Genomic DNA, 23,926 nt, shown 5'->3' with positions numbered 1-23,926 from the left:
CTCTTTTTAAAAGATTTTATTTTTAAGCAATCTCTACACCCAATGTGGGGCCGGAACTCACAACCCTGAGATCAAAAGTCGCACGCTCCACCGACTGAGCCAGCCAGCCACCCCAAGGAGGACACTCTTAATAAAGCATTAGAGTTGTGTGAAATCCTAGAGGATACTTTAAGAAAGTAATAACGGAGATATACTGAAGATCCCTTCAAAGCAAACACAGCATAGAAACTGACCCACCAACAAATGTACAGCAGTAATACCATCTGGAAGAAGTTGTTGGAATCCCTTAATTTCTGAAGAGACTCTAATACAGAAGTTTCAAACTAAAGTGATCATTCCCTTTGCCTGTGGTATAAAACATGTATTACACTGCTTTTTAAGAACCAATTGTGATGCTTCTTGGGTGCTGCTATTCAGACTAGCAATTTGATTATTTTAAAGCAAAAAGCAATTTGGGGGGAGAAGAAACAGTCCCATGAAGGAACTTTTGTATATTAACATTTACTCTAATCCCTCAGCTCCTCCCTAAAGGGAACATGGGTCAGGATTTGCAGCATTAATGAGTATAGGTAACTTGTATGTAATGGATATAATGTAACTTAAATTTTAGTTCAGGAAGCAGGAAATCCAATTGTTACTTTAGAAGGCTATGCCACACTCACAGTATCTTGCTCACTGTAACTGACTAATGCCAAAATAATGGTTTTGTAATAAAATTATAGATTTATCCTAAAATTTTTTAATTTAAAAATTAAAAAAATGAAAACAAAGCCTGATTAATAATCACTTAATAAATACTGTTGGCCAAAGCTTTTTAAATGCTTCAGTCATTCACGGAAAGAAAAATCTAGGTGACTGTTACTAAAAATGGTGGAAGTATTTTTCTAGATAAAGAAGTTGAGATAAAATATTTTATTTCCCTAAAAAGAAACAACTTTAGATTGGAGTAACAAATCCCCTCTTCCATTTCCCACCTGTTTAGTATGACTTCCTCCCATTTAAAAGGAATCTGGGTCACAGAAGAACATTCTAAGGCACCATTTAAATATATGCTTCTTGGGGCGCCTGGGTGGCTCAGTCCTTAAACGTCTGCCTTTGGCTCAGGTCATCGTCCCTGGGTCCTGGGATTGAGCCCCGCATCGGGCTCCCTGCTCAGTGGGAAGCCTGCTTCTCCCTCCTCCACTCCCCCTGCTTGTGTTCCCTCTCTCGCTGTGTCTCTGTCAAATAAATAAAAATTTAAAAAAAAAATTTTATTTATTTGAGAGAAAGAGGAGAAAGAGAGAAAGAGCACAAGCAGGGATGGGGCAGAGGGAGAGGGAGAAGCGAGGTGGGGCTCGATCCCAGGACCCCAAGATCATAACCTGAGCCAAAGGCAGCCACTTAACTGACTGAGCCACCCAGGTGCCCCAAGCGTTCAACTCTTGATTTCGGCTCGGGTCATGATCTCAGGGCTATGAGACAGAACCTTGTGTTGGACTCCACACTCAGGAGGGTGTCTGCTTGAGATTCTCTCTCTTCCTCTCCCTCTGCCCTTCCCCCCCTGAAATAAACAAATCTTAAAAGAAATAAAAATTACATATTTAGTTATATAGGAAAACCAATCAAATGATAAAAATGATAATCCATAAAACAAATTGAAAGTACTTCATTAATTCTATTGTCGTGATATATTATGTTTAGAGAACTGGTAAGATCCTTGGCTAGTTCTTAAAAACTGCCGACTAGGGGCGCCTGGGTGGCTCAGTTGGTTGAGCGGCTGTCTTCAGCTCGGGTCATGATCCCAGGGTCCTGGATCGAGCCTCGCGTTCAGCTCCCTGCTCGGCAGAGAGCCTGCTTCTCCCTCTCCCTCTGCCTGCCACTCTGCCTGCTTGTGCTGTCTCTCTGTCGAATAAATAAATAAAATCTTTAAAAAAAAAAAAAAAACTGCCGACTGAACTGAAAAGAAATTTAAACATGAAAAAATTCAGACAAATGATGAAATGAAGACTCACCTATGAGAAATGTTAAATTTCTGGACAATCCTTTTTCCATTGGCTAACCAGATCTGTACATTAGTGATGGGTTCCAGATTGTTTAGTTGAACAACAGACAAATTATTTTTATTCTCAACTTCAGTATTCTTTGCCTTAGAAACAATTTTTGGTGTGGCACTAAGAAAAGCCAGACAACAAAGTCAGATGCATGTTGTTAAGCAGAACTTAATCACTGAACAAATACTATAAAACTTCTACATTAAGTATACCCTCTAGGAAGATTTTAGCAAGTCACAGCTGTTTCCTGAATAATAACATAAAGATACTAATATTACTTATGTCCATCATATATGATCAATCTAGGATCCTAATGAAATTATGCATATCCGCGTAATTTGTAAGACTGTACAGTGGTATGTAAATATACTGTAATTATTTTATTTTTTTTTTTTTTTTTTTTTTTTTTTTTTTTTTAAAGATTTTATTTATTTATTCATGAGAGACAGAGGAGGGGAGAGAGAGAGAGAGAGAAGCAGAGGGAGAAGCAGGCTCCCAAGGAGCAGGGAGCCCGATGTGGGACTCGATCCCAGGACCCTGGGATCATGACCTGAGCCGAAGGCAGACGCTTAACCATCTGAGCCACCCAGGCGCCCTACTGTAATTATTTTAATAGTGCCTTATGGAACAGACAATTTTATAGGATTTAAAGATCTATAAATTTTATCTACTACTCCCCAGGTTAAAATTTCTATAAGAAATGGTAAGTTCTCAAAAACAAAAACGAACCAAAAAATCAAAACAAAGGGGGTGTGTGTGTCTGGCTGGCTCAGTCAGAAGAGCTTGTGACTGGGACTCTTGATCCAAGGATCATTCGTTTGAGCCCTATATTGGGTGTCGAGATTACTTAAATAAATGAATAAATAAAAACTTTTAAAAAATTGTAAGTTCTCTATAGAAATTAGTCCTTAGATTATAAAGGGGGGAAAAAAAGGAAGCAAAGTATTTCCTGATCATTCTGAAAGTCATATCTGAATATTTTTATATGTGTGGATGAATATGCAGATAACTTTATCAATCTTGATAATCTATGAGAAATTCATAAAAATGATCACATATCTAACCTCTTTGTATATTGTCATAAAGTGTAGTATTTAATAGGATGAAGATTCAAAATTTGACAATTAAAGGCTTTGATAGGGGTACTAATTTTATCATGATTTTTTCATTTTTATTACTGCAAAATTCAGATACTTATTACAGAACACAATGTTGAAGGCACTGGTAACTATAAAATGGAACCCTATATTCAAAAGCTAGCATATGCACTCTGTAACATTAATGGCAATGTTCAAGTGGTGGGTGCAAAGGAGAAAAATTATTTACCCATCAATTGTGCCTAAGGTCCTCAATAATCCAGGTCCTTTAATTTGGTAAAATCAAAAAAGCCTCTATGACTTTTTAGTGTACTGCCAGCATATGTTAATTTACACTAAGGTAAATAGGACTTAGGAGTCCTCATAAAAGTTAACGTGAAAAATCTCATTTCCAATGAGAGAAATGATAAGGTCTATAGAGCTGGTCTGTATCATAAAATAAAGACATGCTGAATATTAGTCAAGCCTGTGTGTGGAAAGCACAGATTATGAACCTACTCACCTTCCTAGTCTGTGACCCTGTCCTGAGAAGGGCTGGAACACAGGCTTCGTTGACATACATACTTCATTTTTTTTGTCTTCAACTTTAACATCCACCTCCTCTTTATCAAAAATTCCCTGTAATTCCAAAGGTAATTCCCTTGGAAGGTAAAGAAACAAAGTGATAAAGCTTCCAGTGTTTTTTCTTTCTCTGAAAAACTTATTCTCACTATGCAAACAGAACTGAAAAATATACAGAAATAAGTGGCATATAATTTTTTTTTTTTTAAAGATTTTATTTATTTATTTGACAGAGAGAGACACAGCGAGAGAGGGAACACAAGCAGGGGGAGTGGGAGAGGGAGAAGCAGGCTTCCCGCGGAGCGGGAGCCCGATGTGGGACTCGATCCCAGGACCCTTGGGATCATGACCTGAGCCGAAGGCAGTCGCTTAACGACTGAGCCACCCAGGCGCCCGTGGCATATAATCTTTACAATAAGAAACTAAATGTAATTTTTAAAAAAAGATTTTATTTATTATTTATTTGAGAGAGAGAGAGACAGTGAAAGAGAGCACAAGCAGGGAGGAGAGGGAGAAGCCCCAACTTGGGCTTGATCACAGGACCGACTGAGCCATCCAGGTGCCTCTAGGTGTAATTTTTAAAAATATTTTATTTCTAAGTAATCTCTATACCCAAATGGGTCTCAAACACACATCCCTGAGATCAAGAGTCGCAGCCTCAGGACGCCTGGGTGGCTCAGTCAGTTAAGCATCTGCCTTCGGCTCAGGTCAGGATCCCAGGGTCCTGGGATCGAGCCCCGCATCGGGCTCCCTGCTTGGCGGGAAGCCTGCTTCTCCCTCTTCCCTCTGCCTGCCGTTCCCCCTGCTTGTGCTTGCTCTCTGTCAAATAAATAAATAAAAATCTTAAAAAAATAATAAATAAAACTGTAAACACAAGTCAACTTCGAAAGTGACAGTCCTTATTAATCCCACTCTCACTTTAATATAAAACTGGGGACATCTGATTGGCTCAGTGGGTGGAGCATGTGACTTTTTTTTTTTTTTTAAGTAGTCTCTATACCCAACATGGGCTCCAACTCACAACCTCTTGGGCTCATAACCCCGAGATCAAGAGTCGCACGCTCCACCCACTGAGCCAGCCAGGCGTCCCAGCATGGAACTCTTATTGATCTTGGGGTCATGAGTTCAAGCCCCACGTTGGGCCTACAGTTTACTTAAAAACAAAACAAAACAAAAACCCACAAAACTTTGGTGTTGCAACTCCTAGATTTTTCTCTATACCTATAGTAAAACTCCCATGTAATTATTTTATTTCTTCCACAGATGGTACTGATCTATACACACTATTCATTATTCTGCAAACTGCTTTTTAAAAACAGTATACCAAAAAAAAAATAAAAAATAAAAAAAATAAAAACAGTATACCAGGGGCGCCTGGGTGGCTCAGTTGTTGGGCGTCTGCCTTCGGCTCGGGCCATGATCCCAGGGTCCTGGGATCGAGCCCCACAGTGGGCTCCCTGCTACGCAGGAGGCCTGCTTCTCCCTCTCCCACTCCCCCTGCTTGTGTTCCCTCTCTTGCTGTCGCTCTGTGTCAAATAAATAAAATCTTTAAGTAAAATAAAATGATTCCACTTTAAAACAAAACAAACAGTATACCATAGAAATCTCTCCATGTTAATATACAAATGTCATTCATTTTACCAAATGCATGTTATTCTGTTATTATGTAGATAAAATGGTACAAATATATAAAATATCCCTTCTATATTTTTCTTACTGATTTGTGATAATTGTGTATATATCCATTTGCATTTCCATAGATGTAACAAGTATCCCCAGCCCAGCACTTGTCTTTTGACTGTATATAAGTGTCTTTTGGTATATATGTTTTTAATATTTACATAATGAAATTTATCCATATTTTTATACTGCTTCTGGGATTCATGCCAACTACAGTTATATTCAATAAAATGGATTCTTCCAAATGAAACATGCCTAAAATAATCCTTCATCTTTTTTTTTTTAAAGATTTTATTTATTTGGCAGAGAGAGAGAGAGCGAGGGAGGGAACACAAGCAGGTGGAGTGGGAAAGGGAGAAGCAGGCTTCCCGCTGAGCAGGGAGCCTGATGTGGGGCTCGATCCCAGGACCCTGGGATCATGACCTGAGCCGAAGGCAGACGCTTAACCAACTGAGCCACCCAGGCACCCCCTAAAATAATCCTTCTGTTTACAAAGACTGCTTACCCTTTTTTGATGGAGTTCAGAAACTGCTGACTTGCACCATCAGAGTAACTTCTGAAATTATCATTGACTGTGAATCCATTTTTCCATAATTTTATACTTACATCGACCTGCAAAGCAGTTAAGAAACAAAATGTATTGTTAATAAATGTACTAGATTAAAAGTCTGAAAATATTTTCTATTGTATATATTTTATGTATCATTCCTTTTTTTCTTTAAAGATTTTATTTATTTATTTGACAGAGAGAAACACAGTGAGAGAGGGAACACAAGCAGGGGGAGTGGGAGAGGGAGAAGCAGGCTTCCGGCTGAGCAGGGAGCCCGATGTGGGGCTCGATCCCAGGATCCCAAGATCATGACCCGAGCCGAAGGCAGACACTTAACGACTGAGCCACCCAGGCGCCCTGTATCATTCCTTTTTAAAAACTGAGATATAGGGCGCCTGGGTGGCTCAGATGGTTGGGCGTCTGCCTTCGGCTCGGGTCATGATTCCAGGGTCCTGGGATCAAGTCCCGCATAGGGCTCCCTGCTCCTTGGGAGCCTGCTTCTCCCTCTGCTTCTCTCTCTCTCTCCCTCTGTCTCTCATGAATGGATAAATAAAATCTTAAAAAAAAAAAAACAAACACTGAGATATAGGGGCGCCTGGGTGGCTCAGTCATTAGGCATCTGTCTTTGGCTCAGGTCATGATCTCAGTGTTCTGGGATCGAGCCCCGCATCAGGCTCCCTGCTCTGCGGGAAGCCTGCTTCTCCCGCTCCCACTCCCCCTGTGTTACCTCTCGCTGTCTCTCTCTGTCAAATAAATAAATAAAATCTTAAATGCACAGTAAGTTTACTCAACATCCATTACCAAACACAACTACAATTATTTGTCAGTTTTACTGAGAAACACGCACATACATCACTATATAAGTTAATGCATACAGCATTATGGTTTGATTTACATATATTCTGAAATGATTACCACCAATAGGTTCAGCTCATATCCATTATCTTATATAGATACAATGAAAAGAAAGAAGGAAAAAGAATTTGGGACGCCTGGGTGGCTCAGTCGTTAGGCATATGCCTTTGGCTCGGGTCACGATCCCAGGGTCCTGGGATCAGGCCCCGCATCAGGCTCCCTGCTCGGCGGGAGGCCTGCTTGTGTCCCCTCTCTTGCTGTGTCTCTGTCAAATAAATAAATAAAATCTTTAAAAAAAAAAAAAAGAAGAAAAAAGAATTTTCTCCTTGTGATGAGAACTTCAAGGATTTATTCTCTTAACTTTCCTATGTATCATAGAGCAGTGTTAACTATAGTCATCACATTGTGCATTATATCCCAAGTACTTATTTATGTAATAATTGGAAGTTTATGCCATTTGACCACCTTCTGCTAATCCCCCAACCCTCTGCAAAATTTAATCTATCATTCTTAAGAGCAAACTTCACATACAAAATATCAAAAAATAATGTATATGGGGTCCCTGGCTGGCTCATTCGGTAGAGCATGAAACTCTTGATCTCGGGGTTGTGAGTTTGAGCCCCATGTCAGGCACTTCAGATAAAATGCAGGACTGATCAAAAAGCTGTTTAAGGAGCACTTGGGTGGCTCAGTCAGTTAAGTGGCTGCCTTCGGCTCAGGTCACGATCCCAGGGTGCTGGGATCTAGCCTCACGTCAGGCTCCCTGCTCGGCGGGGAGCCTGCCTCTCTGCCTACTTGTGTTCTCTATCAAAAAAATAAATAAAATCTTTTAAAAAAAAGGTATCAGACCAGAAGCGCCTGAGTGGCTCAGCTGGTTGAGCATCAGACTTCAGGTCAGGTCATGATCTCAGCATCCTGGGTTGGAGCCCCATGTCAGACTCCCTACTCAGCAGGAGTCTGCTTGTCCCCCCCCCCCCCAACCGCAAGTTCTCTCTCAAGTACACAAATAAATGAAGGAAGGAATCAGACTAGTAGAGCCTCTCCTTTGTCTCTAGCATTTATTCAATCATTTATTTATTCAATATACATTTACTGAGTACCTATTAAGTAACAATCATTCCATTATGATGTTAGGGAAAATAATCATAATAATGATAGCATATATTATTAGCACATCTACCTACCTACCTATGTACTTAGTGTGTAACAAATCCTGTTTAAAGCACTTTCCCTATTAAATTTATTTACCCCTCCCAAAATCTACACAAGGTAGGTATTATTATCCCTTTATATATAGAAAGAAATGGAAACACAGAAGATTGATTAAATTATCCAAAGTCACACAGTCAGTAGGGGGTGGAGGTAGGGCTCGAATCCACACTTTTTTTTTTTTAAAGTCATGATCTCCCGATTGTGGGATCGAGCCCCATGTTGGGCTCTGTGCTCAGTGCGGAGTCTGCTCTAGATTCTACCTCTCCCTCTCTTCCTCTCTCTCTCAAATAAATAAAATCTTATCAAAACAAAACAGGAGGGGCACAGCATGGAGCCCAACATGGGGCTTGAACTCACAACCCTGAGGTGAAGACCTGAGCAGAGATCAAGAGCAGGACCCTTAAGACACTGAGCCACCCAGGCACCCCTTGAATCCACACTCTTAGCCACTAAACTATACCGCCCTTTTATACCTATAACCAATTCTCTGTTCTCAGGGTACTCACATAAAAGGTGAGAACAAAACAAACAGGAAAAGAACTATTCCTTCATAAAGACACTGAGGAAGGGGCGCCTGGGTGGCTCAGTTGTTAAGTGTCTGCCTTCGGCTCAGGTCATGATCCCAGAGTCCTGGGATGGAGCCCCGCATTGGGCTCCCTGCTCCGTGGGAAGCCTGCTTCTCCCTCTCCCACTCCCTCTGCTTGTGTTCCCTCTCTTGCTGTGTCTCTCTCTGTCAAATAAATAAATAAAATCTTAAAAAAAAAAAAAAACACTGAGGAAAACAGACGAAACTGAAAAATAGGGGCCCCTGGGTGGCTCAGTTGGTTAACCTCCAATTTTTTTTTTTTTTTTTTTTAAGATTTACTTGAGAGGGAAAGAGCACATGCATAAGCACAGGGTGGGGGTGGGTGGGTAGAGGAAGTCCTAAGCAGACTCTGAACAGACTATTGAGCCCGAAGTGGGGCTCAATACCACATTTCCCACTTCTGTGCCCCAGATCACAACCCGAGCCAAAACCGACAGTCGGACACTTAATCTACCCAGGCACCCCTAAGCGTCCAGACTAGATCTCAGCTCAAGTTTTGATCTCAGGGTTGTGAGTTCAAGCCTCGTGTTGGGCTCCACACAGGGCATGGAGGCTACTTAAAAGAAAAAAGAAAAAGAAACTTAAAAACAAGAATCCAAAATTGATAACACTCATGAGAGAATATAATGTCTGAAAGGGAGGGAATATTCAGGAAATAAAAGAGCTCTTAGAAACTGCAAATGGAGGGACGTGTGGGTGGCTCAGTCGGTTAAATGTCTGTCTTTGGCTCAGGTCATGATCCCAGGGTCCTGGAATCAAGTCCTGCATTGGGCTCTCTGCTCCGCAGGGAGCCTGCTTCTCCCTCTGCCTCTGTCTCTCTGTCTCTCATGAATAAATAGAATCTAAAAAAAAAAAAAAGAACCTGAAAATGGATATTGAACAGACTGAATATAAGGTCAAAGAGCGATCCCAATTAAAATAGAACAAAATTACAGAGGTGGAAAATAGAAGAAACAATAAAAAATTAAGAGGCTTGGTCCAAGAGGTCCAATATGGAAGTAAACGCATTCTAGAGGGATTAGCAATGGAGGAGAGAAAAATAAGCAACATAAAAAAATGTCCCAGAATGGTAAACATGAGTTTCTAGATTGAATAAATGAAAAAGGACCCACCATCAAGGCATAACACAGGGTTAAAGATTCTAACAACTTTCAGTGAGTAAAAGGTGCCACATACAAAGGCTCAGATACCACGGGGCCCCTGGGTGGCTCAGTCGGTTAAACACTGACCAGGTTTCAGCTCAAGTCCTGATCCCAGGGCCCTGGGATGGAGCCCCGCATCGGGCTCCCTGCTCCGTGGGGAGTCTGCTTGGGGTTCTTTCTCTTTCTCTCCCTTGGTCCCCCCACCGCTGCTCGCTCACACACGTGCACAAGCACTCTAATAAATACATAAACCTTAAAAAACAAAACAAAACAAAAAAAACAACAAAGGCTCAGATATCAGAACGGCATTTATTAATCAAGTGTGAAGGCAGAATACAGGCAAATTTAGGCTTGCAAGGTTTTAAGCCATCTACTTCCAATGCACTCTCCTCACACACACTGTTTTATAAAGCTGTCCCAAGACTGGCTTCATCAGGGATGCTCTTAATAGCAACTAGCATGCCCCCCACCAAATGCAAGCAAAAGATACGGTAATTACTAGTACAGTTTGGTGTCACTGCCTTCATTGCTCCCAAGGCACCGGCAGTTTTACCCACCATCGCTTTTGCAGTATCAACACAGTGAAAAAGGTAAATAATATCTTACTTTGAGAAACACTGGGTGAGAAAAAAGTTATGGACATTTACCTGTTTCTTCTGTTCAGTGGGAGACATGCATTTGGCACCAACCTTCTCAGCTTCCTCAAAAAGGCTGTCAACAAAATATTCACAATTTCTTTGTTGATCATCACCAAGAGGTTGGTTGTCAGATCCTGTTTCACAAACCCTACACAAAAAAAGGAAATTAAGCACTACTATTACTTTTCCAAAAATTTACATGAATTTCTAGTTAAAGGATCCTGAAATGAAATGCTTTCAGTCCCGCAGTTTTGACCCACTTCTAAATTAAGATTCTAGCAGATATGTGACCTTGGAAAGTCATTAACCATTTGGGTCCAGAGCAGGGTTTTCTCAACTTCAGTCTACTGATATTTGGGGAGGGATAATTCTTTGCTGTGTGGGCTGCCCTATGTATTGTAGGATGTTTGGTAGCATCTGTGGCCTTTACCCACTAGATGCCAGTATCATGCATACTCCACCCACCTCCACCTCCAGTGTAATAACCAAAACCATCTCTAGACATTGCCAGATATCCTCTGGGGGCCAAAAATCTCACCAGGTTGAAAATTACTGGTCCAGAGTATAAAAATGTGTTCTTCACAAAAAGCTCAAAACAGCTTTACAAGGGGTTACTATGTGCCTTCTGGTAATAAAAAATATTTTATTTTATTTACTTATTTGAGAGAGAGCACGAGTTGGGGGGGAGGGGCGGAAGGGGAGGGAGAAGCAGACTCTGCACTCACTGGGGAGCGCAAAGTGGGGCTCGTTTCCAGGACCCTGGGATCCTGACCTGAGCTGAAGGCCGACCCTTAACCCACTGAGCCACCCAGGTGCCCCAACAGAAAGCACTCTTGAAACTAAAGGTGATAATGTGTCAGGAACAGTCCTAATCATAGTTTTGATTGTTTGCATACTTCTGAATGAGATTTCCCACTGAAGATTTTTGATTTGTAGTAGTTTAACACTCTACTATTTTTTTATTTGAGGTATAATCAACATGTTAGTTTCAGGTATACAACATGATTCGATTATTTGTATATACTAGGAAATGATCACTACAGTAAGTCTAGTTAACATCTATCACCAGTTACAGAAATTTTTTTTTTGCAATGAGAACTTTTAAGATGTAATTTTTTAGCAACTTTCCAATATACAATAGTTTTTTTTTAAGATTTTATTTATTTATTAATTTTAAAGATTATTTATTTATTTATTTATTTATCTGAGAGAGAATGAGAGATAGAGAGCACGAGAGGGAAGAGGGTCAGAGAGAGAAGCAGACTCCCTGCCGAGCAGGGAGCCCGATGTGGGACTCAATCCCGGGACTCCAGGATCATGACCTGAGCCGAAGGCAGTCGCTTAACCAAATGAGCCACCCAGGCACCCAAAGATTTTATTTATTTGAGAGAGAGAATGAGACAGAGAGAGAGCATGAGGGGGGGAGGGTCAGAGGGAGAAGCAGACTCCCTGCTCAGCAGGGAGCCCGATGCGGGACTCGATCCCGGGACTCCAGGATCCTGACCCAAGCTGAAGGCAGTCGCTTAACCAACTGAGCCACCCAGGCGCCCCTGCAATAGAATATTTTTAACTATAGTTGCCATGCTATCTATTACATCCTCATGACTTATTTTATAACTGAAAGTTTGTACCTTTTGACTCCCTTCATCCATTTTGCCTACCCCCATCTACTGGTTTTTATTTTGCATTTATATTTTATCATCTAAGAAATATTACTGAAGATTTGACAGAAAAGATGGTTTCTGACCAATCTTTTTGAAAGTCATACAGAAAATTCATACATGTACTGAAATATAACTTCTCAGATCCCATAAATAATATTTTTACAGCTCTCATACTGTGCCAGGAACTATAATATAGATACTTTTTTTTCAATAATATAGATACTCTTATCCACATTTTTATAGGAAGGAAAATGAGTCACAGAAAGGTTAAGTTATATGAGGTTAAAGCTAGTAAGTAGCAAAGACAGCATTAGAACGCTGTTCATCTTCCTTCCACATTTATGCACCTGTGATATGCTATAAAGCTTCTCTTAATAGCTCACATTTATTGAGCATTTATTAATATATTTTGGGAACTATTTTAAGTGCTTTACATGGGTTAACTCATTCAATCCTCACAATGACCTAAAAAGGCACATATTGTTTTTATCCCATCTAGCACATCAAAAAAAAAACTTAAGCAAAAAAAAAAAAAAAAGGTAAAACAACAGCAACAAAAAAGAGGGGCGCCTGAGGGCTCAGTCGGTTAAGTGTCTGCCTTCAGCTCAGGTTGTGACCCTGGGGTTCTGGGATCTACCCACATTGTCTTGTGAGCAGGGAGCCTGCTCCTCCCTCTCCCTCTGCACCGCCCTCCCCCCAGCAATTTGCTGAAGATCACAAAGCCATCGGGAGGCAGAGCTGGAAACTGAACCAAGTACCAATGCCTGTACTCTTAATCATTGCACCAGACCAAATAGTCATCGCTATGTTATTAAAATGGAACACTCAGAGCAATATGTTAATTTAGGTATACTTTTTTTACTCTTCTAGGTAATCTCTACATATTCTTAAGACTCTTCATGTTATCACAAAGTATTAATTATGCCCTTCCGAAAGCAATGGCATGATACTTCTTACATAAAAATAATCACATCCTAAGATGATTTCTCACAATACTAATGATCTTCCCCTCTTTAATCAGTATAGCTATGTAGCAGTAGAGGATATTGTAGAGGATATTGTCTAATGAAAGTTCAGGCTTTGGTGTTTGTGTTTAGGCACTGAGTCACACTGACTTTGGGCGAGAAACCTAGCAGCCTCTACGTGATCTGGCTTTTTCATCTGCAAAATGCAGCTACTACCATCTATCTTACATGGTTACACGCAAACACAAAAGCCGATACCTGGTATACAGTATGTATCAGTACACATACTGGCACACAATATTTGATAGTAATCACCATAACCACTGAATGCTCTCTGGTATTTGCCAGAAAAATTGGACTTTGGCTGCCTCCATCTTTTTTTTTTTTTAAAGATTTTATTTATTTGAGGGGCGCCTGGGTGGCTCAGTTAAGTGTCTGTCTTCAGCTCAGGTCATGATCCCAGGGTCCTGTGATCGAGCCCCTCACAGGGCTCCCTGCTCAGTGGGAAGCTTGCTTCTCCCTCTCCCACTCCCCCGCTTGTGTTCCTTCTCTCGCTGTGTCTCTGTCAAACAAATAAAATCTTGAAAAAAAAAAAAAGATTTTGAGAGACAGACGAAAGAGTAGGAGCAGGGGAGGGCCAGAGGGACAAGCTGAGGGACAAGCTCCTCCCCACTGAACGAGGAACCGGACACAGGGCTTGATCCCTGGACCCCAAGATCATAACCTGAGCTGAAAGCAGACGCTTAACCAACTGAGCCACCCAGGTGCCCCTGTCTGTCTCCATCTGACCTCACTTTCTAGCTGGGTTCTTTCCAGATTGTTTCTTGGCTCAGGCAAAAGACCCCACGGGCAAAGGATCCCCTGATGGGAACTGAAACTACCCCCTCAAGCAATAAGAACTGCCCTGAACCAGCAAGACCCAGCCCACAATCAACTACAAGACAATGATCAATTTGACCTTCACTGCCTACCTGTATGCACCCACCCACTTTTGTCCCACAGTTTCCTTAAACCTGGAAGGATTTTTGGCTCTCTGGATACAGTCTGAAATGCTAGTCTGCTGTCTTTCCAGCATTGGCCTCACTGAAATAAATCCCTTTCTTGTTTCACTACCACTTGTTTCTCTGCCTTTGGATTTTGTCAGTGGCTAGTGCCTGAACCTGGTATGTTTGGGACCTCCAGAACCAGGTTCCCTTGCACCCCTGTGTCCTAGCTTTAAGAAAGCAGTTTATACACAATTACTAAGTAAAAAGCCAATAAAGCTGAGCATCCAAAGTAGTTTTAGTCCTTTATCCTACCTATTTGATATGTAAATTCTATTAAGCCTCATTTTGTTAATTCAAGTCATTCAAACATTGAGTACCTACTATATGGTAGGTGGTAAGGAGATACAATGATGAGCAAGAAATAGGCTAGGTTTTTAAGAGGTTCAGAGTACAGTGTGTGGAGATGCATTATAAATAGCTCTACGCCCACAAATTTGATAACTTAGATGAAATGGACCAATTCCTTGAAAGGGACAATCCACCAAAACTTACATTAAAGAGGAACATATACAAAGGCTTGTATCTATTAAGAAAACTGAGTCTATAATTAGCAATCTTCCAAAACAGAAAGCACTAGGCACAAAAGATTTCATTAGTGGGTGACTCAGTCAGTTAAGCTTAACCGGCCAGAACACCTGCTCAGGTCATGATATCAGGGTCTTGGGATGGAGCCGGGTGTGGGGCCCCCTGCTCAGGAGAGCGTCTCCTTCCCTCTCCCTCTGCCTCTCAGCCCCATCCCCCCCCCAACCTACACGCACAGCGCGTGTGCACTCTCTCTCTAGCTTACTCTCTCTTAAATAAAATCTTAAAAAAAAAGATTTCACTAGTAAATTCTATCAAACATTTAAGAAAGAAATGATACCAATTCTCTACAATATCTTTAAGAAAATAAAAGCAGAAGGAACACTTCTAACTCCCAACTCTTGGTTTTCACTCAGGTCATAATCTCATGGGTTGTGGGATCGAGCCCGACAACAGGTTCTGTGCTCAGCAGAGTTGGCTCAGGATTATCTTTCTCCCTTTGCCCCTTCCCGCACTCATATGTGCACAAGCGCTCTCTCCCCCTCTCTCTCTAAAATTAATAAATAAATCTTTAAAAAAAAATAAAGTAAATAAAACCAGACAAAGATATTTCAAGAAAGGATAAAAACAGTATTGATGTAATTTTTGAATGTAGGTGAGGTCTAGAGCCGAAAGCCAAGAAAAAATTCTTGAGACATCTTTGGTGCAAAAATGGTGATTTTATTAAAGCATGGGGAGAGGACCCATGGGCAGAAAGAGCTGCTGCCTCCGGGTTGTGAGGCGTGGCTGATTATACACTTGGGAAGTTGGGGAGGTAAGGAGAAAGCATGCCCCTACTCAGCACTCCTCTTCAATGCCGTATTGCAAATCCTAGCTAAGTCAGTAAGACAAGTAAAGGAAATAAAAGGTTTTCAAAAGAACTTTCATATGCTAAAGAGAACCTATGAGATACTGGAGGCCTTGCCTTGGTAAAGTTAAGATTGTTTTTCCCTATAATAAAGCAATAACATTAAGTTAATTTAGAGTTTCTTTCTGGAAGTTAGGTTATTGATAAGAATGCTTTTTTTCTTCTCAATCACTAAGACATTTGTAAACTGATGGAGACTCATGACTGTGATCTTTATTAACCATTTGTTTTTTTCCTTCCCTTAGTTTTAGGGCAGCCAGCAGTGCCTGAGGAATGTCACACATATCCCACCTGGGAGTTGGGGGGATTGCAGGGTGTCAGCTTGTACTTCGCCCTCAGCTTGCCTTCTGCTTCCTCATCAATATCTCTCATGAACATAGATACAAAAATCCTCACTGTAATCAAGTAGGATTTATTCCAGGTATGCAAGGCTGATCCAACATGAGAAAATCAATTAATATAATCCAACACATCAATACACTATAGAAGAGAAATCACGATCATATCAACAGATAAAAAGCATCTGACAACATCCAACACATTCTTTTTTAAATTTTATTCAGATTCAATTAATATATAATGTATTATTAGTTTCAGGTAGAGGTCAGTGATTCATCAGTTGTATATTACACTCAGTGCTCTCACTACATCACGTGCCCTCCTTAAGGCCCATCACCCAGTTACCCCATCCCCCCACTAACCTCCCCTCCAGCAACCCTGGCATCTATCCTAGAGTTAAGAGTCCCTTATGGAAAAAGCTAATATTTTCTGAATTAACTTGGAAATTCTAAATTGCAGTTACAAAGGCACATCTTAAAAACTGTTTTCTTTTTCATTTAGGATTAAAGCTTGGTTTTAACTTCTATCTCAGAGCATACTGAGAATTAAACATAGTACAAAATATTGTAATAAGGACCATGTTTTAAGAAATACGCTTACACTTACACTAAGCTTACACTTACACTAAGCCTACACTAAGGGTAGGCTAAATATGGCTAGGTCTGATGTTGTCTCATTCTTGATAAAAACTCTCAGCAAACTAGGAACACAGAAGAACTCTCTTAACTTGATAAAAACATCTACAAAAAACCTACAGCTAACGTCATACTTTATGACAACAAACTAGATGCTTTCCCCTTAAGATCAGGAATCAGACGAAGATGCCCCTACTCGGCACTCCTCTTCAATGCCATATTGCAAATCCTAGCTAAGTCAGTAAGACAAGTAAAGGAAATAAAAGGTATACAGATTGGGAAGGAAGAAATAAAATTCTGTGTCTGCAGATGACATGACTGTCTACACAGAAAATCCCAAATAACAACAAACTTCTGGAACTAATAAGCAATTTTAGCAAGGCTGTAGAATATAAGATTAATATATAAAAGCCAAGTGCTTTCCTATAAACCAGCAGTAACAACTGGTACCTGGAATTAAAAGCACAACACCTGGCTGGCTCAGATGGAAGAGTATGCAACTCTTGATCTCAGGGCTGTGAGTTCAAGCCCCATATTGGGTATAGAGATTACTAAAAAAAGAAAAATAACAGTAATAATAAACTTAAATAAGTAAAAGCACAACACCATATGCATCGGCAACATTTGTCAAACCCCAAAGAACTGTACAATACACAAAATGGGCCCAAATGTAAACAACAATTAATAATGTATCAATACTGGTTCCAAACTGTAATATACTACATAATACAAGATGTTAATAAGATAGGAAACTGTGTGTGTGGTGAAGGGGAGGATGGGGTACGGGAACTTGTATTTTCTGCTCAATTTTTCTTTAAACCTAAAACTACTCTTAAAAATAAAGTTTATTAGTAATAATTTTTTAAAAAAGATTTTATTTATTTATTTGACAGAGAGAGACACAGCGAGAGAAGGAACACAAGCAAAGGGGAGAAGCAGGCCTCCCACTGAGCAGGGAGCCCAACGTGGGGCTTGATCCCAGGACCCTGGGATCATGACCTGAGCCGAAAGCAGACACTTTAAGACTGAGCCACCCAAGCACCACAATAATTTTTTTAAAAAGAGCATGAAAGAGGGGGCCCCTGGGTGGCTCAGTTAAGCATCCAACTCTTGATTTCAGCTCAGGTCACAATCTCAGGGTTGTGAGATAAAGCCCTGCATTGGGCTCCACGCTGGGCATGGGGCCTGCTTAAGACTTTCATACTCTCTCCCTCTGCCCCTCCCCGCCAATGCACTAAAATAAAATAAAATACAAAATAAAAATGAGCATGAAAGACATTCCTGACAGGGAAAAATGGGACAGTACACCATATTTAATTCTTTATTATTTAATTCAGGGAATCCCTTTGTATTGTACTATATTAAGATAGAATGCAGCAAAATCCCATGGGCATATGAATTTATGAAGACTTGCCTTAACACTAAAAATATCCAGACAACTTTATTATTTCATCTATGCTTTCTACTCTGTCATCCTTTCCCTTACTTGTCACTATCCTTTTATGATATAAATATCAATACTCCTCTCCATAATTTAAAAACCAGGTAACAAAGTTGTTATGGCTCAGTATATAGTCTTGAAGTTTCAGGAGTTCCTCTGATAATAAAAAGTACACAAGTTCAGGAAAAGGACTTTGATATATCTATTTTGCTACAGAATACCCTCTTCTGCTGACTTTCTCATTCACTACTGTGTTCTGAATAAATAAGGTTATCAGCCGTTGTCCAAATGGGTGAAGAATTTGCATCTGTGTATACTTCGATAGCACATTGGTAAATATGGATCTTCACCACTTACAGCCTTTGAACTACTGATATAACTTAGGGAAAAGTCTTTACGTTTTTTTACTGGACCAGTATTTCTAACAATATCTATTTTTGTTACAAAGAAAATTGTAAAATCTATTCCTAGTATTTTTGTATAGATACCTTACTAATTATTTAATTACATTCATAGTACTGATACATATTACAACACCCCAATAAAAATCCCTAGACTGATTTCCATTGAACTTCCTTAGGAAGACAACTATTTACATGTGGTGTCATAACTTATTACTGGGAGAATTAAGTGCATCCTGGGTGATTCCACTGGGTAAGGACTCTTGAAAGTTTGTGCCTGGTTTCCTCTGAACTTCACCCCATGTGCTTTTCCCCTTTGCTGATTTTTCATTGTATCTTTTCATTATAATGAAATAAATCATGGTCATTAGTATGACTATATGCTGAGTCCTTTGCATCTTCTCAGCAAATAATCAAACCTGGGGGTGGTCTTAGAGGCCCTCTGACACAATCTCACAATTATAGTTAGTATCAAATATTTATATAAAATAGAAAAATAATATTTGTTTAGTATAGAAGCATTTACAAAGTATTTTTAAGTATGAAATAGCTGTCTTTCTCCTTAAATGGACAATGAATGGGAGAATTTACCTCTCCCATTTATTTACTATTCCCAAATTTACTATTTAAAACAAACAGCATAATACAAAAATAAACATTCCACCTCAGATAAGTGAAAATAAAATATTCTATATTGATAAGAACCATAGATTTTGCACCTACCATTTACTGAGTGCCTATTATGTGCTATCATTACTATTTTTTTATTTTTATTTTTTTTTAAAGATTTTATTTATTTATTTGAGAGAGAGAGAATGAGAGATAGCACGAGAGGGAAGAGGGTCAGAGGGAGAAGCAGACTCCCTGCCGAGCAGGGAGCCCGATGTGGGACTTGATCCCGGGACTCCAGGATCATGACCTGAGCCGAAGGCAGTCGCTTAACCGACTGAGCCACCCAGGCGCCCTCATTACTATTTTTTTAAAGATTTTATTTTAGAGGCCCCTGGGTGGCTCAGTTGCTTAAGCATCCAACTCTTGATTTCGGCTCAGGACATGATCTGAGCCTTGCCCAACTCTTGATTTCATGATATGAGCCTCATGAGACTGAGCCCCACATAGCACTCTGCGCTCATTGGGGAGTCGGCCTGAGATTCTCGTCTCCCTTTGCTCCTCCCCCATCCCACGCACGCTAGGGTGCACTCTCTCTCTCAAATAAATAAATAAATCTTTCACAAGCCTGAGATCAAGAGTGGCACACTCCACCAACTGAACCACCCAGGCACCCCTGTGCTAATAATTTCTAAGTGCTTTATGTCAGCTATTTAATTCTCATAAAAACCTTTCAGGTACAAACATATACGTACCCCCCGTCTCTGTTTTGTAGATAAGATACAGAAGCTCAAAGAATCTACCTAAGTCGCTCTAAGGCCAAAGAGGTAGTAAAGACAACGATGGGATTCAAACTTGTTTATCTGACTCCAGAGCCGTTGTATTTCCACTACGACTCCAAGACAATACGACATAAGAGACTAACAAAGTGGAACAGTTACTTGAATTTCTCACTTAACAGAAGTTAATATGCTAACAGAGAGAAATTTAACATTTTAATAACAAAAACATGTAAAACTTCATTAGAATCCATTCAATGCAGTTTTGATAAAAAAATTACTTTAAAATATATTACTATTAGCTATTTTTTTTTAAAGATTTTATTTATTTATTTGACACAGAGAGACACAGCGAGAGAGGGAACACAAGCAGGGGGAGTGGGAGAGGGAGAAGCAGGCTTCCCACTGAGCAGGGAGCCCGATGTGGGGCTCGATCCCAGGACCCTGGGACCATGACCTGAGCCGAGGGCAGACGCTTAATGACTGAACCACCCAGGCGCCCCAACCATTAGCTATTTAACTGAAAGACCCATAATGAAAACTTACTGTATCTGTCAGTGAAATACAGTAAAAATAGATACTAAGAAATGCAGTAACAAAGAAATGCAAAGCTTGAATTAACTTACCATTCTTCTTTTATACTTTCGAGATTATCTACTTCTTTCATTCTTTTGTCTTACTGTAAAAGTAAAAATAAACAAAAACTAAAGTCCTCAAGTATTAAAAGTTCATTCTTATATATGCATTAATAATCTTTGACATAAGCTATTAGGTGTCCCTAAAGTAGCACTGAAAGGGTCTTAAGAACTTATGTGACCAAACTCAAAGCTGTCATTTTCATCTACAGAGTACAACAATAAAAAATAAATTTTGGAATCTAATAATCTTCCAACAAAAGAAATTTTTTTACAACTATTTCTTAAGAATTATGATAAAAATTATAGTGTGCCCTTTGGTTTAACAAACAAAAGTGAATGAAACATTCTCATTCTTACAATTCCTTGGGGAAGCAAACTGACGAGATGTACAGTATACAATTCAGTGGCATCAATTATATCTGCAATGTTGTACAATCATTACCACTATCCATTTCCTAGACTCTTTCAACTTCCCAAAAAGAAACTCTGTACCCATTAAACAATAACTCCCTCTTCCTCTCTCTTCCCAGGCCTAGTAACCCCTATTCTACCTTCTGCCCTTATGAATTTGCCTTGTATTTCACATAAATAGAATCATACATTTGTCCTTTTGTGTCTGGCTTATTTCACTTAACATAAATTCTTTCCTTTTATGGCTAATATTCCATTGTATGTATATACATTTTGTTTACACATTCATCTGTTTTTTCCCAAGATTTTATTTATTAGAGAGCACATGCACGCACATGCATGAGCGGGCGGGAGGGGCAGGCAGAGGGAGAAGCAGACTCCCTCTAAGCAGGGGACCAGATGTGGGGCTAGATCCCAGGACTCCGGGATCATGCAGACGTTTAACCGACTGAGCCACCCAGACACCCCTACACATCTGGTGATGGACATTTGGACTGTTTACACCTCTGGCTATTGTGAATAATTTTGTATTCCCTCCAGCAATGTACCAGGGTTCTAATTTCTCCACATCCTTGCCAATACTTGTCAGTTTGTTTTATTAAATAATACCATCCTAATAAAGTGTATCTCATTGTGACTAGTGATGGCGAGCATCTTTTTCATGTGCTTATTGGCCATTTGTCTATCTTCTTTGGAGAAATACCCGTTCAGGTGCTTTGCCCATTTTTGATGTGTTTTGCCTGCTCTTTTTAAGTTGCATTTTTCTTGATTCAGCATTTGCTTGGCTGCTATACACCATGAACTACTCTCCAGAGTTCTAAGTTGGTTCTAACAGCTTCTGCGTGTTTTTCAATGTTTCTGTGGGAACATGAGCTTCCAACTGCCTATTTTGCCGTTTTGCTGATGTGACCGTCAATATTGTTTCTTTAAAGATTTTGAGAGAGAGCGCGCAAGAGAACAAGTAGGGGGGAGGAGAAGGGAGCCCAGCGTAGGGCTCAATCCCAGCACCCTGGAATCATGACCTGAGCCTAAGGCAGATGCTTAACCAACTAAGCCACCCAGGCACCCCCTCAACTTTAATTTAAAAATTTTAAATCTCAGATCTATTTGGAACTTATCTTAGTTAGAGTGATTCCACATGACAGTTGAGTTTACTGAACAGTCCACCCTAAAAAAAATAAAAGTCAATCTTTTATTATGTTTTTTTTTTAGCTCTAAGAGTATGGACTCATGGGTTTTAGTCAATGTTTTGATGTTCCATTTATTTTGATGTTCCATTTCCCAGATTTGTCCCACGGGAACCCCTTCAGTGTGATGTCCTTTTGATACGTATTCATCATCCTGTGAACACCTTCTTACTTTCTGGAGCAAGAAGATGCTCCAGGATCATTTGTTCTTTCTCTGCCCCAGCCCACGAATCAGACTTTTCTCTGAGGAGCCGTAGTTACTTTTTTTTTTTTTTTTTTATAACTGTATTTAGAAACCAAGATCTGGGTGTTTGGCATGTTTGTTTTTTCTACTGTGTTGTTGCTTCCAGGACCTCAGAGTGGACAGATGGCTTGGACTACTTTAAACACTGATTTGTTTGCTTGTTTCTTACAATATTTTTTATAAAGGCAAAACACTAATAGAGAAAGTTTGGGAAAGAGAGAAAATAATCCATATTTTTATTACCCCCAACAGTAACTATTTAAACTTTTGTTTCTTCCCATCCATTTCTTCATACACATTCAAATGCACTGCTACTATATTAATGATTTTTGTTTCCTGTAATTTTCATTTCTGTGCTTTTTCCATTTGGCTACATCAATTGCTTCATAATTATTTTTAAAGGATACATATTATTCCACCAGGCAGCTATACCATGACTACTGGGAATTTAGTTCCCTTTCAATTTTTCCTAACAACAGCTGTGGTGGGTAAAGTCTGTGTATACAGCTTACTTTCAGGTTCCTTTAAACTCCCAAAAATGTGGAAAATCAGGGTGAAAAATATATGAATATTTCTATAACATGTAAATAGTGTATGTCTATATTTAAAAATGTAAGCACATTTGGGGGCGCCTGGGTGGCTCAGTTGGTTAAGCGTCTGCCTTTGGCTCAGGTCATGATCCCAGAGTCCTGGGATCGAGGCCTGCATTGGGCTCCCTGCTCAGTGGGGAGCCTGCTTCTCCCTCTGCCTGCTGCTCCCCCTGCTTATGCTCTCTCTCTCTCTCTCTCTGTCAAATAAATAAATAAATAAAATCTTAAAAAAAAAAAGTAAGCATATTTGAATAGAAGGCAAACCTGCAAAGTAATAGCCACTGAAGATCCACCAGAGCCATCCTAAAGCCATGAGAACAAGAAAATGGCCACAAGTAGTCCACTGCTACCACTTAAAGCGCTCTCTCAAGGACGCCTGGGTGGCTCAGCCATTAAGCGTCTGCCTTCGGCTCAGGTCATGGTCCCAGGGTCCTGGGATCGAGCCCCGCATCGGGCTCCCTGCTCCGCGGGAAGCCTGCTTCTGCCTCTCCCATTCCCCTGCTTGTGTTCCCTCTCTCGCTGTGTCTGTCAAATAAATAAATAAAATCTTAAAAAAATAAAAATAAAAATAAAATAAAGCACTCTCTCAAAAAAAAGTCTCCAAAGTACGTGGGGATGAATTTAATCTGGTAACTGAGGATTTGGTGGCAGGAGCCTTTCATCCAATAAAAATCAGTCTGAATGATCTTAGGGCCTGCGAATGGAGCTGGGCCAATAACCACAGCAATTTGTGTTGAGCACTAATTCCCACTTAGCCTCTGTTTTGCTAGGAATTGAAGTAGGATAGTGGACTTTGCTCTGGAAAATATCCTATCATTGAAAGTTGTTATGAATTGAATTGAATATAAATTGATAGCAAATTTATTTCCTAACCCTTTCATGAGATAATTGTGAAAAATTCTGAAAGACAAGGAGAAACAGGAAGGCAAGGAAAAAGGAAGAAATGCAATGGGGCTGAGGAGTGAGTGTGGAATATAAAGTGAGGGACAGCAACATCAATGGCATCCCAACAATAACTTCAGACTCTGCCTTGTAGCTAGAGAGTAAAGTAGGAGTCACTAAAGCCACAGCATCCAAGAGGATGGCATCCAACAATTAAGGCAAATTGGATGTCTCTACTGTATCAAGTTATTTTGTATTTCTAATTCTTAATCCTTCCTGTAATGCTTTTCCAAAATTATTCTCTAAACTTAAAAA

At 40.0% G+C, this 23,926-nt stretch overlaps 1 protein-coding gene across 4 annotated transcripts in view; it reads right to left on the bottom strand.

Annotated features, from left to right (window-relative positions):
- UBXN2A (UBX domain protein 2A) overlaps positions 1-23,926 on the bottom strand; it is a 41,959-nt gene that overhangs the window by 9,125 nt on the left and 8,908 nt on the right. For 2 of the 4 annotated variants that reach the window (XM_027621381.2, XM_027621383.2), the window contains exons 2-6: positions 20,286-20,338; positions 10,361-10,499; positions 5,874-5,980; positions 3,630-3,767; positions 1,992-2,150 (exon numbers count right to left, since the gene is read on the bottom strand). In XM_027621381.2, coding sequence (XP_027477182.1) covers positions 1,992-2,150; positions 3,630-3,767; positions 5,874-5,980; positions 10,361-10,499; positions 20,286-20,326 — 584 coding nt within the window. In that variant the 5' untranslated portion in view covers positions 20,327-20,338. Of the gene's footprint in view, positions 1-1,503; positions 1,882-1,991; positions 2,151-3,629; positions 3,768-5,873; positions 5,981-10,360; positions 10,500-20,285; positions 20,341-21,826; positions 21,877-23,926 lie in introns of those variants that run through there. The other 2 variants (XM_027621382.2, XM_027621384.2) reach the window with 2 other exon arrangements.

This window comes from Zalophus californianus, chromosome 8 (assembly GCF_009762305.2).
Source record: "Zalophus californianus isolate mZalCal1 chromosome 8, mZalCal1.pri.v2, whole genome shotgun sequence".
NCBI lineage: Eukaryota > Metazoa > Chordata > Mammalia > Carnivora > Otariidae > Zalophus > Zalophus californianus.
Note: the sequence above shows the minus strand (reverse complement) of the source record. Positions and strands in the feature narration are given on the sequence as shown.